The sequence below is a fragment of the Muscardinus avellanarius genome, assembly GCF_963383645.1.
Source record: "Muscardinus avellanarius genome assembly, chromosome: 12".
NCBI lineage: Eukaryota > Metazoa > Chordata > Mammalia > Rodentia > Gliridae > Muscardinus > Muscardinus avellanarius.
In genome coordinates, this window is record NC_137798.1 from 18828277 (window position 1) to 18845340 (window position 17064).

Below are 17064 nucleotides of genomic sequence, written 5' to 3' on the forward strand. Positions count from 1 at the left end.
GAGTCTGTGCCTAACAGACAGAATTCAGCCAAGTCTTTGAATAAGCTGAAATGGGTGGGGTGTCCAGGGGTGATGTAACAGGAGGATGAATAAGGGCTTATATAGAAGGAACACAAAATAGAGATGGTGGCAATGAAGGTTCTCACCTGGCTGGACAGGTGGAGGAGACACATGCAGGAGGCCAGCTGGAAAGTAAGCCTGAGAGGCTGGCCATGGAGGCTGCGGGGTGTGATCAGTGGACGCTTTCTTCCCCTTTCCAGGTCTAAACTTTGAGAGGGGCACACTTGAGGGTGTGACAGGAAGCAGGCAGCAGCTCTCAGCAGTTCCTTCACGCCAGCACTATTTGAAACACTGTTTTACATATTAAACAAAATGAGTGGAAGCCAGACACTGGTGTGCTTTTATTCCCAGTACTTGGGAGGCTGAGGCAGGAGGATGACAGGTTCCCAGCCTCTGTGCAATAACTTACAGTCTTTTCCAAAGTAATAAATAAAATCAAATTGGGAGTGTAGCTCAGAGGTTGATCCCGAGTATCAAACACACACACACACACACACACACACACACACACACACACACACACACAAGTAGAAAGGGACCTGGCCTTTAATACACTGGGGTTAGCAGGTTTTGTGGGGTGTGTGTGGGGAGGTGTGTTAGTTACTAGAAATTGGATCCAAGTGTGTTCTGTCTCTGAGCAACACCCTTAGCCCTTTTTTCTTATTTTTTATGAACCATCTTGCTATTTATTTTTATTTAATTTGTTATTGGTGCACTGTAGTCATCTTAATGGGGTACAGGATGATAAAGGCATACATGCACACAATGAAACAGCCTCACTAAATTGCTTGAGGTTCATCTTGAACTTGTGATCCTCCTGTCTCAGCCTCCAAAGTACTGGGATCACAGGAATGCACCAGCATGCCTGGCTGGAGTTAGCAGTTTGTAGGAATAATGGTAGCTCTCTCAACCTGTGGAATGTCTCTTTCCTGCATTTCCCAGGACGCTCATATGACCCTCTTTCATTCAATTGTAGATATGTTAACTTCTGTGGTTAATGACTGTGACTTCCTATAAACTAGAAACTGCAGCATCTCTCTCCCTGCCTCTGAGCCTGGTCCAGCCCCTTGAACATAGAGAGGGGCTGAAAGGAAACAGGGAGGCATTCATGAGGTTGGGGTGATCCTGAGCATTGGACAGTCTGGTTCCTGTGTTCTCTATATATTATGGAGGAAACACTTTTCTCTACCCTATTATGCTCTGTAACTGGGAACCTGCAAATTATACTCAGACTAACAGATTAGTAAGAGAAAAAAATAGATTTTAATCACCTATCAGAATTCACAAAGAAATGTGACTCAGGATGTTAGAATTTGGAGCTTATATTCCATTTTAGTAGGGATAGGGGGCAGGGTAAAGGCACATCTGGAAACCAAGCTATCTGTAACTATCTTTTGAGAAAGTTAAGTGGGTCCTTAGGAGAAAAAGTGGGCAACGCAACAGTTCTGTGGCAGTATGGGTTTGAGGACGGAACTGACATTTCTCTGGTGATGAGAGTCAGTCTTCCTAGTGGTGCATGTCTATAATCTCAGTACTTGGGAGGCCGAAACAGGAAGATCATAGGTTCAAAATAGCATCAGCAACTTAGCAAGATCCTGATTCAAAAATAAAGAATAAAAATAGATGGAAGTGTAGCTCAGAGAATGTGCCTGGGTTCAATTCCCAGTACCATAAAAAAAGAAAGAAGGGAGGGAGGGAGGGAAGAAAGGAATAAGATGAAAAGAGAAAGGAAGGAAGGAAGGAAGGAAGGGAAAAATTAGTCTTCTTTTGAGAAACTTTTTGTTAAGTCTGGTAATGGGATTCAAAAGAGCCCCTTCTAGTATTACTCATTTCCCAAAAGTCCTCAGCTCAAAATAATCTTCCCCACTGTGGTGTACTCTGGAACTCTCACAGACACGAAGCATGAGGGCTAAAGTTGGAAGTGGCTTGTTCCAGGCCATCGGCTGTGTGTGCCCCAGGGAGGGAGAAGAGTGGAGTGTGCTTCCTCTGGCCTCCCTCTCCTGCTCATCAGCAGAAAGGTGCAGGCTTCCTGGAGTGGCTGGCTCCAAAGGTGTTCTGAAGAATAAGGGAAAGTTTTAATGAGGGTGGAGAAGGGGGCTTCACCCACGAAAGAGAAGATTTCTCCAAACAGGCAAAAGTGAATATTTGGAAGTCAAAAAGCAGATACCTGCAAGCTAAAAGAATTGTACAGTCTAAACACTCAGCTGAATGTGGAAGGATCCCATAACTAAGGATGTGTTGCTGGGTAATCAAATAACAGGGAGTTCCATTGAAAAGGTGCAATTTATTACCTTGAATTAAGCCTTGTAATTTTTTTTAGAATCTGTCATTCTGTGAAATTACTGTCAAAGAAGTTAAACATAAGGCGCAGAGTCAACACTCCAGCCTTTCTGTGTCATATTAACCTTTCAAAGGTCAAGCACAGCATACCTAATACCTGAGAGGCTGAAGCAAGAAGATTGCAGGTTCAAGGCCAGCCTTAGCAACTTAGTCAGACCCTTTTTGAAAATTAAAAAAGAAAAAAAAATGACTAGGGGTATAGCTTGGAAGGAGAAAGCCCAGTTTCAACCCTCAATACCAAAGAAAGGATTACTAACTAGAGCACTTGATGCCTCTTTTAAGTAAAGCCCTGCCTAGGTGCTTTCCCGCCCCTTGCTCAGCACCAGGAGAGTAGAACCCAACTCCCAGAATCCCTCCCTCTGGACTCCAGACTCCCAGGAAGCAAGTGTCAGCCCAGTGTTGCCTTGTCACCACTAGTTACCAGGTGAATGAAATGATGATTTGGCACTATCCTATAGCAGGCCGCTGCCTTTCCCCTTTCACTGAAACATTCTATTTCTTCTGACTCACAAGCTCACTTCCAGGCCATGGTTTACTACAGAGCTCTTATCTTAAATAGAAAGTGTTTGTTAACCCTTAACATCCAAGTACATTTTCTTATTTGCTAATAATTTCTCCATTTTGCTGCTTCTCAAAATATCATGTATGAAAACATGTAGCAACAAATCCCACTATTATGTGTAATCATAATGCACCAATTAAACAAAAGAGAGTAAAAAAAATTCATGCCACTTACTGAGTTTTTCATAATTGAAGTCAATTTTTAAAAATGTGTTCAATTGCAAATAGTGATTATAATATATATTCTAAATATGTTATTGCTACTTTTTCATGTGATCTTCTTACAGATTGCCAATTCATTATACTTTTTATACAAAGCTATATTTCCTCCATGAGCACCTTCATACCCACAAAATTAGGACTCTTTCCAATAGTGAAATTTTAATAATGAAAGCCCTAATACTAACAGAACTGGGATTTCAAGGGCAGGCAGGTGATGCTGAAGTGGAAAGGCCCAGCATGCAGTAATCTTTCTGAAGTGGACGCTGGCTCGGAGCTCAAGCTGAGAGTTGCCAGGTAGTGTGGGTCTTGTCAGCCATCTTTCAGGTGTTCAAAGAGCATTGGAAATCTGGGTTTTTATATGAGGTCTCCTATTTCATAGGAACCAGCAAAGATGAAAATAATAACAAAAGATGAAAAAATAGAAAAGAAAGCAGCCCCTCACTTTGTGACCTCTGTGGGGACACAATATCAAAGCACCAGGAAAACAGAAATTCCCTCTGGAATTCCAGTGGGTATGAGGATGCTTATGTAAAAAATACAGCTTTGTATTTAAGAAGTATATTGAGCCGGGTGTGGTGGCACATGCTTGTAATCCCCACACTTGGGAGGCAGAGACAGGAGAATCGTGCAGGTTCGAAACCAGCCACGCTGGCTTAAGAGACCCTGTTTCCAAATTTTAAAAGTATAAAAATAGGTCTGGGAGTGTATCTCAGAGGTAGAAGGGTTTCCAGGAACCCCAGTACCACCAAAAACAAAAAAAAAGTATATTGAATTGGTGATATGTAAGAAGATCATATGGAAAAGTAGTAATAACATATTTAGAATATATATATTATAATCACTATTTGTCTTTCAATTGGAGCTACATTCAGAAGGATAAATGTTAAAGGTTCCTGCCAGGTGGCAAGGAGGGGAGGGGTGTGTATTGTGTACACGGTAGACCAACAATCAGGGTCAAGGTTACTCATATGAGGGCACGCATCTGTGAAACACTGTGGTCTTTGGGGAAAACAGCAAGTGTGGAAAGGAAATGTCTGTGGGACTGTGCTGAGAAAAGAATGGCACTGCAGACATCCCGTCTTGCATTGGAAATGCTGAGCACTTAGGGACATTCAGGAGCAGACTGTTTTAGTGGGGTTTCTGCTGTTGTTGCTGCTGGAGACTCATCTTTTGGGCTACAGTGGGGAGAATAGATCGGTGAGGAGTAGGGGAGACCATTTATGAGGCTCTTGTGGTGACCCAGGAAGAAAATAATGAGCCAGATGATAGAAGTGGGATCCTTCAGAAAGACATTTAACAAATGAACAGGACAGACTTCATGATGAGTCAAGAGGAGGTAATACCACAGAAAGAGGAAGGGACTAGGATGATGTCCAAGCTCGATACAATGGGCTTGGGGGTGGCTGGGGGAGGATTTGACAAAAGGAGAAAATAGAAGCAAGAAGAAGAAGGCTTTTGGAAGAGAGATAAAGAGTCCAGCTTTGGGTAGCATATTGAGGGCACTCTAATGAAGAAGTCCTACAGGCGGTTAGAATGCTGGGTCCAACCTCCAGGAGAGACTGTGGCCAGAGACGTGCTGACCTGGGTTCGGTCATCTGTGGATGAAGTTGGGGCTCCCACTGCAGGAGCATGAAGCGAGGGAGTAAGGCGAGGGGAGCGTTCACAGGTGAGAAACGTGCAGCACAGATGTGTGCAGGGCACAACTAGAAGGGATGGGTAGAGAGGAAGGAGAGGGAGGCGAGACGCATGCAGGTCGAGCAGGGTGAAGCTAGACTGGCGCAGCCTGGCCTTGGTGATACACCAGTGCGTCAGATGGGGCACCTGACCCCGTCTACTTTACAGTGGACTTCAGTACAGTCCATTCTTACAGTTCTGCCTTTTCACTCACTCCGTTTCCTGTAGGTTGTTTTGCCACCTCACCTAGAGAAGATTCGAGACAGACTGGCTGAAAACATCCATGAGCTTTGGGGAATGAATAAGATAGAGCTCGGCTGGACTTTCGGCAAAGTAGGTGCTATGAATGGCCAGGCTGGGGCAGAGGCTTCAGAATCTGGTTGCCCAAGAGGGTCCTGCAAAATTGGAACGGATACGGAAAGCTCATGAGCCGAGACTTGCTCCCTTCTTCCTGCCACTCATCCAGCTTATTGAGCAGCCTTTTGCCTGTCTGTCTGTCTGTCTGCCTGTCTGTCTGTCTATAATCAGGAGCCCTTAAAACGACCAGCTCCAAAGATAGAATCAGGAGTCTATCTCCTGTCTTACTTCCAAATCTTGTTTTTGTTTGCTTGTTTGTTTATTTTTGTTTTCTGTCCGAATCTGGTGACTATCAGGTACCATTGTTTCTCACCACTTCTAGAACATTCACGTCTCTCCTTCTACCCTCAGAAAACACTGTCCTCTCTGGGTGGGTGGTGAAAAGCAGCTGATTCATCCTTTTGAATCAGAAGTCGTTTAACACAGCTTCGGATGTATCACTAAGATTAATGGACACTCGGGGGAGGTTAGGGAATCTCTTTCAGTAGGAAAGCATTTTTCAGAGAGAATGTAAATTGACTTTGTTCCATGATTTGTAGAAGGTCGTGTCTGAAGGCAGAAGGCTAGGTGAGTTCTGAAGCATATCGTGACCCTGGCACTCCAGCCTGGTAACTGAACAGGTCCCCATACTCTCACACCTCTGTATTTATATCTCCCATAAGAGAGTCTCCTTATATATGGCCACCTCGCTCCCAGATGCTCTTGCAACACCACACACTTCTCCTATATAGAACTTGACACAATTGCAGTTTTCCATTTATTCCTGTGAATATCTTATTACTTCTTCCTGCCCAACTAGACTGTTGGGAAGCAAGGCTGAGGCTGAGGCTGGCTGTGTTCAACATCAAACTCCTCGTGTCTAGCTCAAGGTCTGCCATGTAGTTCATGCTCTCAGCAAATAATTGTTGAATGATTGAATGAATGAATGAATGGTTTGATTTGATTTTTTTGATCAACCCTGTTCAAAACAGTAGTTATAAGCCACATGCAACTACTGAGCATCTGAAAGGTGGCTAGTCTGCCTTGAGACCTGCTTTGTGACATCTTTACTGAATTTTGAACACTTAATATGAAAAAATGACATATAAGAATTTCTTATTATTACTTGATAAGATGATGCTATTTCATACTCAGTATGCTAGTGCATACATGTACTTGGGAGACAGGAGGCTCACAGATTCAAAGCTAGAATGCAGTATCTCAGCAAGACCCTGTTTCAAAAACAAAAAAAACTGAGTAGGGTTGGGGAGCCTGGGTTCAATCCCCAGTAGCACACACACAAAGATGATACTATTTTACATATGTTGGGTTACATAAAAGATATCACTTTTTTGTGGTACTGGGGTTCCCGGAAACCCTTCTACCTCTGGGCTACACTCCCAGACCTATTTTATACTTTTTTATTTTTGGAAATAGGGTCTCTTAGCCAGCGCGGCTGGCTTCGAACCTGCGTGATCCTCCTGTCTCCGCCTCCCAAGTGTGGGGATTACAAGCATGCGCCACCACACCTGGCCACTAATGTTAATTTTACCCATTTATTCTTGCTTTTCTAGTGTGGATGCTATAAAACTTGAAACTGCAGAGGCATTGCACACTTGCAACTGACATTGCATTTCTAGTGGACACTGGTCAGGATTTTAGTCTTTTATATACAGAAGAATGCTGCCCTTTAGTGACATTATGGTTACATGAATTTTGGACAAAAAGAAGCATAGCTGCCATTTTAAAAATCGCTTCCCTAGAAAAATACACTTGTGTAGAGACAGATCCACAGAGCACACGCCTTGGCAAGCTGGAGACTATTCTTCATTTATCAGAAAGAAGATCATGTGCTCCCCAGTCAGCAAGTTTCTGTCTTTGTCTAGTCGTCTATGGATTTCCTGGGCCATGTTTTAAAGTGTATTCAGTTCTGTTTTCCAGTGCAGGACCAGTTGTCAAAACTTAAATTATATTCTTTCTTATGTTGTCACCTAGATACGGGATGACAATAAAAGACAACACCCCTGCCTTGTGGAGTTTTCAAAGCTCCCTGAAACTGAGAAGAATTACAACCTGCAAATGTCAACAGAAACCTTGAAGTGAGTGTTTAATTTAATTGAAGTTGGACTAAACAGTGAGTGGATTGTTCTGTGCATTAAAACTGAGCTGCAGAGGTATGTGTCTCTTGCCAAATTGTGGGATGTTGTGTTCATTCGTGCCACAAGAGAATTTGGCATAATGAATATCCAATCCACCATTATTGTCCAGTATATATATTTCTTTAGGAATCATTTTCTATTTGCTGGGAATGGGAAAGAGATTTAGGAGACAGGAAAAAAAAAAAAAGAAGAAGAGAAACAGAATCAACAGATCAAGTGCATCTTATAGTTCATATTAAAATGAGAAAACCAGACATCTCCAAAAAACCAATGGGAAGCAGGTTTGAATCACAAAAGTTCAGTTTTAAAATAATTTAGCCGGGCGTGGTGGCGCACGCTTGTAATCCCCGCGCTTGGGAGGCGGAGACAGGAGAATCGCGCTGGTTCGGAGCCAGCCTCGCTGGCTTAAGAGACCCTGTTTCCAAATAAAAAAATATAAAATAGGTCTGGGAGTGTAGCCCGTCTAGGAGTATAGCCCAGAGGTAGAAGGGCTTCCAGGAACCCCAGTACCACCAAAAAATAAAAATAAAAAAATTAAAAAATAAAAATAAAATAATTCTCAGCTTCTCTGAGATCCCACTACGGTCTTAAATAAGACTCTAACTTAGCTTCCCTTTTGAATTTGCTTTGTGCAGGTTCCCTGTTTTCTCTCCTTTGTGTGAGTGCACACAGACTCTTCTAGCTGTGAGTGCAGAATGTCCTCGCACTGTTTTGTTGATATAACAATGCTCTGTAAAGTGTTTTGTCTCGAAGGTTCACATAGGCGGATCTCCATTTACTTGAGTGCTTCTCCTGGCAACAGCTGTGTGTCTCCTGGTGTCAAGCACAGCTCCAGGCACTGTATAGACATCACGCAGCAAATATTTGCTGATCTATGGGTTTGATATTAGGATTCCGCCTGTGCCATAGAATTAGAAGCTGGATATAATTCAAAGTGAATTAAAAAAATGGAAAATGTTTCCAAGAGAAGCGATTAACCAGCCTCACTTTTGTGTTCCTATGCTTGCTATCAGCTAAATCAAAAGTTGGCAAATTAGGGCCCATGGGATAATCAAGGTACCTAGTCTCTGGATTTTTATTGTAATAGAGCCAAGCTCATTGGTTTGCATATTACCTATGGCTACTTTTGCTCTACAAAGGCAGAGTTGAGTAGTTATAACAGTTGTGTGGTCCACAGAGCCTGAAATGTTTATTATTTGGCCTTCACAGAAAACATTTGCCAACCCCTGGTCTAGATGAATGGCTGTTGTGTATTTCTATCAGATCAGACACAGGTTAGGGCTCTTGGTATTTTGCAGTTGACCCCGATCTTCTTACTCTCTTATGTCACAGAACCCTCCTGGCCCTGGGCTGCCATATTGCTCATGTTAACCCAGCTGCTGAGGAGGACCTGAAGAAGATCAAACTGCCCAAAAAGTAAGTGATTTTTCAATGGCTCAAGGATTTACAACTCTGCCACATATCTAAGCTGGGAGGGTGGGATGCCCATGTACTGACACAAATGGCAGCCCAGGTACCTGCTAACACCCACTCGGGATGCCCCATTGTGGTTTAGATCATGCCAAGGCCCCAGACAGAAGCCTGCTAAAAGAGAAGTATCGCAAGGTCTCCCTTCCTTTCACTCCTTCTGCCCAGACTTAACACCATTATTAGTTAGCTAGTTTTGAGCTAGGAGATGTGAAAACCTCAGACGGGGGTATTGCTTTTGGTCTGTAAGAATAACAGTTGGCAAAGGAGTTTGAACATGGTCAATAGCCATGGCACAAGACTCACTCCTCTGGCACTGATGGGGCAAGCCCCATAAATCATTTGTAAAGAAGGGGGTCTCTGCCAAAATCTCATCACCCCCCAGATCTGTATGTGTCCCGCAGTCCCTCCCACCCCTACATTCTGACAGCCACACATTGAGACACCTGCTCATGGGCCTACTTATTCCCACTGACTCCCTCGCCCACTTGCTCCCGTGCACACCAGCCTGGAGTGGACATACTCACACACAGATCATCATTCCTTCTAAGGCAAGGCAGTTCTGGCTTTAGCCAGATGCCCTTCTTCCTCATCTTTCCTCTTAAACCTCCAAGCTGACAGGCTTCACTCTCACACAACTCTAGTACCAAGGAAAGCACATCTGAGAGATGGCAGCCAGAGGGGCAGGCTCCTGGCCTGGCCCAGGTTGCTGGGGTTGATCCTCATCAGCATGTTGATGCTGTCCAAGAGCAGGCATTCTGAGAAGATGGATGCAGGGCAGTGTCAAATGCCTGCAGTAAACCCTGCATCTCATCCTGCTCAGAGTTTCCTGGGTAGAAGGAGCCCTGGTCTCCCACATTTGGGTTCTGGCCCTGGGCTGGCATCTGTGGCCCTGAGGCTATGGGTATGTCTGGACTAGTATTCCCATGTAGCTGCAATCAGCTGTTCTCCTCAGATTCTGCAGTTTGCCCCAACCTCCTGCATTCATATGACATATCTACCTGGGATCCTAAATAAGCTCTCTTACATTTTCACATTATCTCTGAAAGTACAGACATTTGAGGTTGCGACTCCTGAAATGGACAGCTAGCTGCTACGGTCACTTCAAGCTCACAGATTCTGTGCTGTCATTTTTTTTTAATTCCAAAAGTAAAGGTTTAACTTTCCCAGACTGAGTGACCATTTTATGCTGATTTATAAGAATACGCGTGGCTTAAGGTCTTGTCCTTGCCAATCTGGCTTTGACTTTTTGTGTTTTCAAAGTAGGATGGAAGAGCTTCTTATAATGTGCCAGCATGCTGAACATGCCTACCATTTGTAGGACACATAAGTAATTTTGGGGGGAATAAGGAGGTATTTTTACTGCTCATCTACTTTCTCTAACAGTCTTCTTTGAAACCTGTGCCATAGATTGTCTAGAACAATTATAGATTAGAGTCTTCAGCAATTATAGATTTGGGTCTTCTTTATGAACCTGAAATAGAGCTGAGCTATTCATCAGCCGTAGAAGAGAACTTCTGGCTATTGCTCCCTGTACCTAGTATGCTTACCATGTGCTCTTGATCTAGCATCTGGAATGGGAGAATCATACAGATCTGTTCAAAATACATATATGCTTTTGCATTTACTCCTAGTTACATGATGTCCAATGGCTATAAGCCAGCTCCTTTGGATTTGTCCGATGTGAAGCTATTGCCTCCTCAAGAAATTTTAGTGGATAAGCTTGCAGAAAATGCACACAACGTTTGGGCAAAAGACAGAATAAAACAAGGCTGGACCTATGGCATCCAACAGGTGAGAAAGGCTGAGTCGGGCATGCTGGGGAAGTGAGGAGATACGATCATCCATCAAAACACCATTTGGCTTTAGAGGGCGCCAGAATAGAGGATGGTGGTTGACCTTGGGTGTTCTCTCTCTCTCTCTCTCTCTCTCTCTCTCTCTCTCTCTCTCTCTCTCTCTCTCTCTCCCATACTGCAGTGTGTTTGTTGTTTATAGATTCATAGGCTGGATGGAATTTGTCATGGCCACACTGATTCCAGATTCCAGGCATAATTCAAATTTTGCAGAAATAGATAGGTTTGCCTTTCCTTTTTCTTAGAGACTCGTTTATATACACTCACAACCTGTACTTTATCATATTCTCTTCATGCTGCTGGCATTGTGGAGAGTTGAGCTTTCATGCCCTCTCCAAAGCCGAGGTAAAGAACAAACCAGTATCAGCAGTATTTCTGGGACGGGTGTTATAAGCAAATCAGTGTCAAAGGTTAGCAATCTTTCTGCAATGATTTCACAATTTACCATAGTGTGAAAAAAAGAGGAAGTTAGGCCAAGAACGATGCAAGCCAGCCTGCACAGAATCCTGTGCCCCTTACTTCAGTCCTGTGAGCCAAAGATTTCTGGGTAGAGTTCCTAGTTTGAGCAGAAAATACCCTAAAAGCCCAATCACAACAAGGAATCAGGCAGAGTTTATAGCCAGGGTTCAGCCTCAAGCCATCACTTATTTCCTTAAAATGCTTCAACTTAGCAACCACCAGCAGTAGGGTTAGTACCAAGAAAGCTTGAGGGTGGTCGTGTGCATGTAAGTTAGTTATTTTGCACCTAATCCTGTATACCTGCCCGTATCTGAAATTCAAGAAGGATGCAGCTGTGGAAATCATGGAGGGGAGGGTAAGTTCAAACAGTGTGACATACATAATATCTCAGGTGACTTCTTCTGCAATCCTCCTTACTGTCTTCTCAGTGCCTCCAAGGAGTTGAGAAGGACTCTACTCCAGATGTGTGCTTTTTTGCATGAAAGGGACCTGCTCTGGCTCAGATGTTTCTCTATGGAGCCTTGTCTTAACAAGGCAGTTGTAAGGAGGCTCTTGCAGTTTGAATCATGCCATGAATTTCCATAGGGAATAGTTATGCAAATCCCATCTGCCCTGCCTTGAGAATGGAGGTTTCTAACCAATTTTGTGACACTTCATTTTATTTGTAGGCTAGCATTATTAAAATGTGTTTTTTAATGCTAGCTTTGAGCATTAGTAAGATTTTTCCATTTATACTCACTTAATCCCAAAGAGAAATAGCAAATATGTACATTGCTAAATATCAAGGCACTTAAGAAAAGCTAATAGCTGAGTATGAGCCAGCCAGGCAGCCAGGAATATGTGAGTGGGACGAGCTATTTGTAAGGTTGACATGTGTTTTCTTGGCACCTCTCTCCTCTGGCTTTACATAGGATTTGAAGAACAAAAGAAATCCTCGTCTGGTGCCATACGCATTGCTGGATGAGCGTACCAAGAAGTCAAACAGGGACAGCCTACGGGAAGCTGTCCGGACGTTTGTGGGTTATGGGTATAACATTGAGCCATCAGACCAAGAGCTAGGTAATGAGCTGGGATCGTTCACTCTGAGAAATTAGCATTCTAGAGAAATGCTAATTTAAAATAGATTGAATCTATCCAATTAAAAATGTTATATTTTTAATGGTATAGTGTTTAGAGGGGGAGGGATTGTTTGATATAAATCATCATCTCAGTGTTTCTTCAGTGAAAAGTTCAACCCACAGGAAATATATTATCTTCCAGGGAAGCTAAGATTTTCAGAATACTAATCCCAAAACCAAGTCACCTCTATTTCTCTGATTCTCTAAACATATGAATATGACCTTACTTTGGAACCAAGTAATCATATACCCAAGTTAAATTCTAGTGCTGATTATATCACCAGCTTATAACCAATGAATGTGTCATTGTCATACTTTACTCCAAAAGGTACCATAGGCTTCAGGGGCATGGTTACAAGTGATTCATGAGGCAGCTTTGTCTTTGGAGTCAGACCTGGGTTCAGATCTTTTATCCTGAGTTTATTGGCTCTCTGACCTTGAATAAGTGATTATATTTCTCTGAGCCTTAATTTTTTGTCTTTAAAGATAATGTTATTGACCTCATAGGATTCTTGTGAGGAAAAAGTGAGACATGGTCTTTAAAGTATCTACTACAGAGTTATCATTCAGTAAGTGGTAGCTTGTACGGATGACGATGATGATGACATCATCATGATGATGATGATGATGATGATGATGATGGTTATTCTGTAAACAGAATACTATATTGGATGGTGAAAGATCTCTCACCAAACTTAGTTATTATCAACTCTTTTCTTAATGCTACTTAATCACTAAACGCCTGTGTTCTCTCTTTCCCTCCTACACCTTCTGCTCACCATTCTTCTCATTGTAGCTGATCCAGCAGTGGAGAAAGTCAGCATAGACAAGATCCGATTTTTCCGGGTAGAGAGGTCCTACGCAGTGAGATCTGGGAAGTGGTATTTTGAGTTTGAAGTGGTGACCGGAGGAGACATGCGGGTCGGCTGGGCCAGGCCAGGCTGTCGGCCTGACATTGAGCTGGGAGCCGATGATCAAGCCTTTGTATTTGAAGGCAGCAGGGTGAGTCGGGATAGGGTCCACACATCTTCAGCCTAAGTTTTCCTACTCTCAAGTCTGGATCCTGGACTTCAAAGTGAATGGCCGCCACCACTGGCCAATGGACATCGAGTGAACATGGCCCAATGATTGTTGCTTTTCCCTTTGCTCTGGTGAAGAGAGAACTGTGCCCCAAATCCTTTCTCTAATCACCTCCATATCTGCTTTCATTCAAGCCCATCAACTCCACTGCAGAGATGATTCATTTAACACTGTGCAAGTAATATGCTGGGAAAGTTACCAATTTCCTTAGACTCCTGTTCATTTCCTTAGCTCCTTAGGAATCAGGAACCTCAGGCCCCCTTTCCTGATAAGCCTTGTATGTCTGTTTCACTCATCTGTAAGGCAGACCATTCTACCCTGTGAGTTATCCATGATTGGGGAGGTCAGTCTTCAGAGAAATTATGTACCAATTCCAGTTAAGAGACAGTGATGTTATTGCCATTTCTCCAGCAGCAGAGGGTTTCTAGGACCTCCTTTTCTCTAAGCCCTGAGGTCTCATTTTGTAGGGCCAGCGTTGGCATCAAGGAAGCGGGTATTTCGGGAGAACCTGGCAGCCAGGAGATGTGGTTGGCTGTATGATTAACCTGGATGATGCCTCAATGATCTTCACACTGAATGGAGAGCTGCTGATCACCAACAAAGGCTCTGAACTCGCCTTTGCTGACTATGAGATCGAAAACGGTAATTCTACTGCCCCCCATCCCAACTCCATAGGATCTAAGGTTAACACAGGGAGAACTGAGAACACCCTCTGTCTCCTTATTTGGGCACATTGTCCATGTATAACGGTAAACATGATCCCATATACTAGCATTTTTAAAGAATCAAGACAAACAATAACGATAGTTGTGTGTACAGCATAAATATAAATTCTGAACTTCCAGATAGATTGATCAGTATGCGCTCCTCTAATTCCATGCCCCATGCCTTGGCATTTGAACATTCTGCAGATTTCTCAGTGCTACAAAGGAAATGCTAATTGTATATGGACTAGTGTACTTGGCAGGAAAAAAATCAGTGAATTAAAGAATTATCCTTTTATTCTGATTTGAATTGTCACTCTGTATGTTTGTGTAATTGAACTTGATGCTTTGATGAGAACCACTGAGACACAAAAGTTAGACTTAGCTGTTCCCTTGAATGAAATATAAATTATTTTAGAATTCAAACACGCCATGAAGCCAAAGCATAGTTTCACTTATTAATGGCCATGAATAGACTGCAATCAGCACAGTGCTTCCAGCTACACAAAGAACAGTTAGAGCTTATCATTTTCTACGTACACCCCTATGTTATGTACAGAAGGTTGTTGGCACAGGGTGGGAAGTCCTGGATTGCAGTCAGCAGCCTTGTTCCTATCAAGCTGTGTGGCTCCTAGAAATTCTCTGCTAGACCTATCTGGGCTTTACTTACTTCATTCACTGGGAGTAAAGGGATAGATGGAATTCCCAGTGTTCTTCGCAGGGATGAAATCTGTGACAGTGACTTACTACCTGCTGTGTGTGCACCGCGGTGCTTGGTACTCTGCCACCCTCTGCCTTTTCATCACAGAGGACAGGAAGCTGCTTTGGTCAGGAGCCTGAATCTTACTCTGCCTCTGCCCCCATGACATGTTAGTTGACTGTTTTCCACCTCCTTGGGTCTCATTTCTCCCTCTATAAATAATTACGATTTCTTGTAGCTCTCAATTTCTGAAACTTTACCCAAAAAAAGCAACCTCTGCCCAGAAAGCTAAAACTATCTCATTGCATGGGCAAGAGAGTACCAGTATATGAAACCGTGTATATATAATGTAAATATTCTTTTAAAGAATGTTTTTAGTCTTGTAAATGGCCTTTACTCCTTTTACAGAAACCTTTTACTTGTAATGTGCATATCCAGATAGACCTTTGAAGGGCTTTAAAGATTTTTCTAAGAGCCAGATATTTGGGGAAATGAGAAGGTTACAGCTCAATGTATTTTCCTAGAGAAACAGAATGCTGAAAGACAGATGGGGTCATATTTTAATGCCTTTTGAAGTGATTTATAAATCAAAGTTTTAGAGAAAGCATTTTATTTGGAGAGATACAGGTGAAAGATGTTGCCAGTAGGAGTGGTTTGTGTGCTGGCTCAGGCAAAGGGTAGGTGATGCTGTAGAGGAACCCCAGAGTAGCGTAGAGCCTTCAGATGCTGCCCCGGCGCCCACCTTCTGTGGTGTTCTCTCCTCAGGCCAGACGGAAAATGACGATCTGGAAGAGCTGGGGAAAGTAGCTCCCTAGGATAGAAAGAATCCAGTGACTGAGGACCTTTTCCTGGCTTTCCTATATCATTTGAAATATGTTACTTCTCTTTTAGCTTTTGGTTCTGCTATAAGGAGATAAGAATCTTATATACTGTGCAGAGATGATAAAAAAAATTGTAAAAAATTTGTAAAGCCCAAAGCCTTGATGTTCAAAGTATGGCCCACTTTGTTAGAAATGCAGTATTTCAGCCCCACATCAGACCAGAATCAAAAACTACATGTTGACGAAAGGCTTCTGATGATGTGTATGCACCCTAAAGTATGAGGAGCCATGTCCCAAAGCAAATGGAAACACAAGTAGTAGCAGTGGAAGGGACTCATTTTCTAGTAGTAAAATAAATAAGAGGAAAATATAAAAAGAAGACTAGTCTTGCAGTGGAGTAAGTTATAAATAGCAAGGGACTACTTCCGAGAGAGTATTCTACAAGAATGGAATTTGAATTGAATAATGAACAAACAACATGAGATGTCTGCCTTTAAGTAGAAATGTGTTCCCATCAGAGGATGTAATGAGACATTGATGTGTCCTTGGGGAACTTCAGGAAAGGGTGGAGCAGTAGGAGGGTAGAAGGCTTGTGTTTAGAATTTATAAATGTTGCAGCTGCAAGCTCAAGCACAATAGGCTATAGCCTCAAACACCAAGATTCCATCTGCACATTCAAGAAGGTATTGTCTCCTGGGGGCCAACCACCTTTAACTTGGCCCTCTAGGAAATGGGGACCTGTGGCAGGATATGAGCAGAGAAATGCTACAAAAGAGAGAGCTGTTTCAGGGTAGCTCTGCTTTCAGAGATCATCTGGGTTGTAAAGAAATAGATGCCTAGATACCTCATAGGCCTTTTGTGTACAGAGACATGATTTGACCTTCAGAATAACAAAGTCTATTATTTGAGAGCTGTTCTATAATAGAATTGTACAGTAATATGTTCGTACATTATGCTGTAGTATTGTATCACACTTTAATAACACAGAGACAAGATAATTGGGAGGCTCTTTCAGTTCTGTGATAGCTTAGGCGTTGGTGGAGGGCAGTTGAAAGGAAGCTGACATGCCATTCTTTGATAACAATAGCCCGAGGCCTGGAATAACCATATAGCATTTCTCTGTTCTCTGCAGAAGATGGAACAGGCCAACAATTCTGGCTCTGAGTTGTTAAGAAAACCATCTGTTGAAAATAAACATTTGATGCTGTATGCACACCTTCATATATGCTCACCCTGTGTGCTTGTTTTCCTTCCATGTCAGCCTTGATTCAGGCCATTACCCCTGTGAGAAGTCTTTAGCCTTTGGGGGGAAAGAATAGGGGAAAATATTAGAGTTTTTGACTCTTTTTCCCCCTCTGGGTTATTTATAAGTTGCCATCTTCATCCTCTTCTGCATCATGGGTGACATGCTCTTTCTGCCTCATTAGAATTTCCTAGTCATTATTCCCTGCTTAGTCTCTAACCTGGACCATCACAGATCTCAGTGTTGTCACCTAAAGGTGTCAGAAGC

General features: G+C 42.8%; 1 protein-coding gene across 2 annotated transcripts in view; it reads left to right on the forward strand.

Moving 5' to 3' along the window:
- Positions 1-17064, forward strand: part of RYR3 (ryanodine receptor 3) — a gene marked incomplete at both ends in the record, with an annotated part of 530337 nt that overhangs the window by 310140 nt on the left and 203133 nt on the right. For both annotated transcript variants that reach the window (XM_080708162.1, XM_080708163.1), the window contains 7 exons: positions 5086-5190; positions 7189-7292; positions 8685-8768; positions 10454-10613; positions 12043-12190; positions 13046-13251; positions 13797-13971. In XM_080708162.1, the coding sequence (XP_080564288.1) occupies positions 5086-5190; positions 7189-7292; positions 8685-8768; positions 10454-10613; positions 12043-12190; positions 13046-13251; positions 13797-13971 (982 nt within the window). The remainder of the gene's footprint in view (positions 1-5085; positions 5191-7188; positions 7293-8684; positions 8769-10453; positions 10614-12042; positions 12191-13045; positions 13252-13796; positions 13972-17064) is intronic.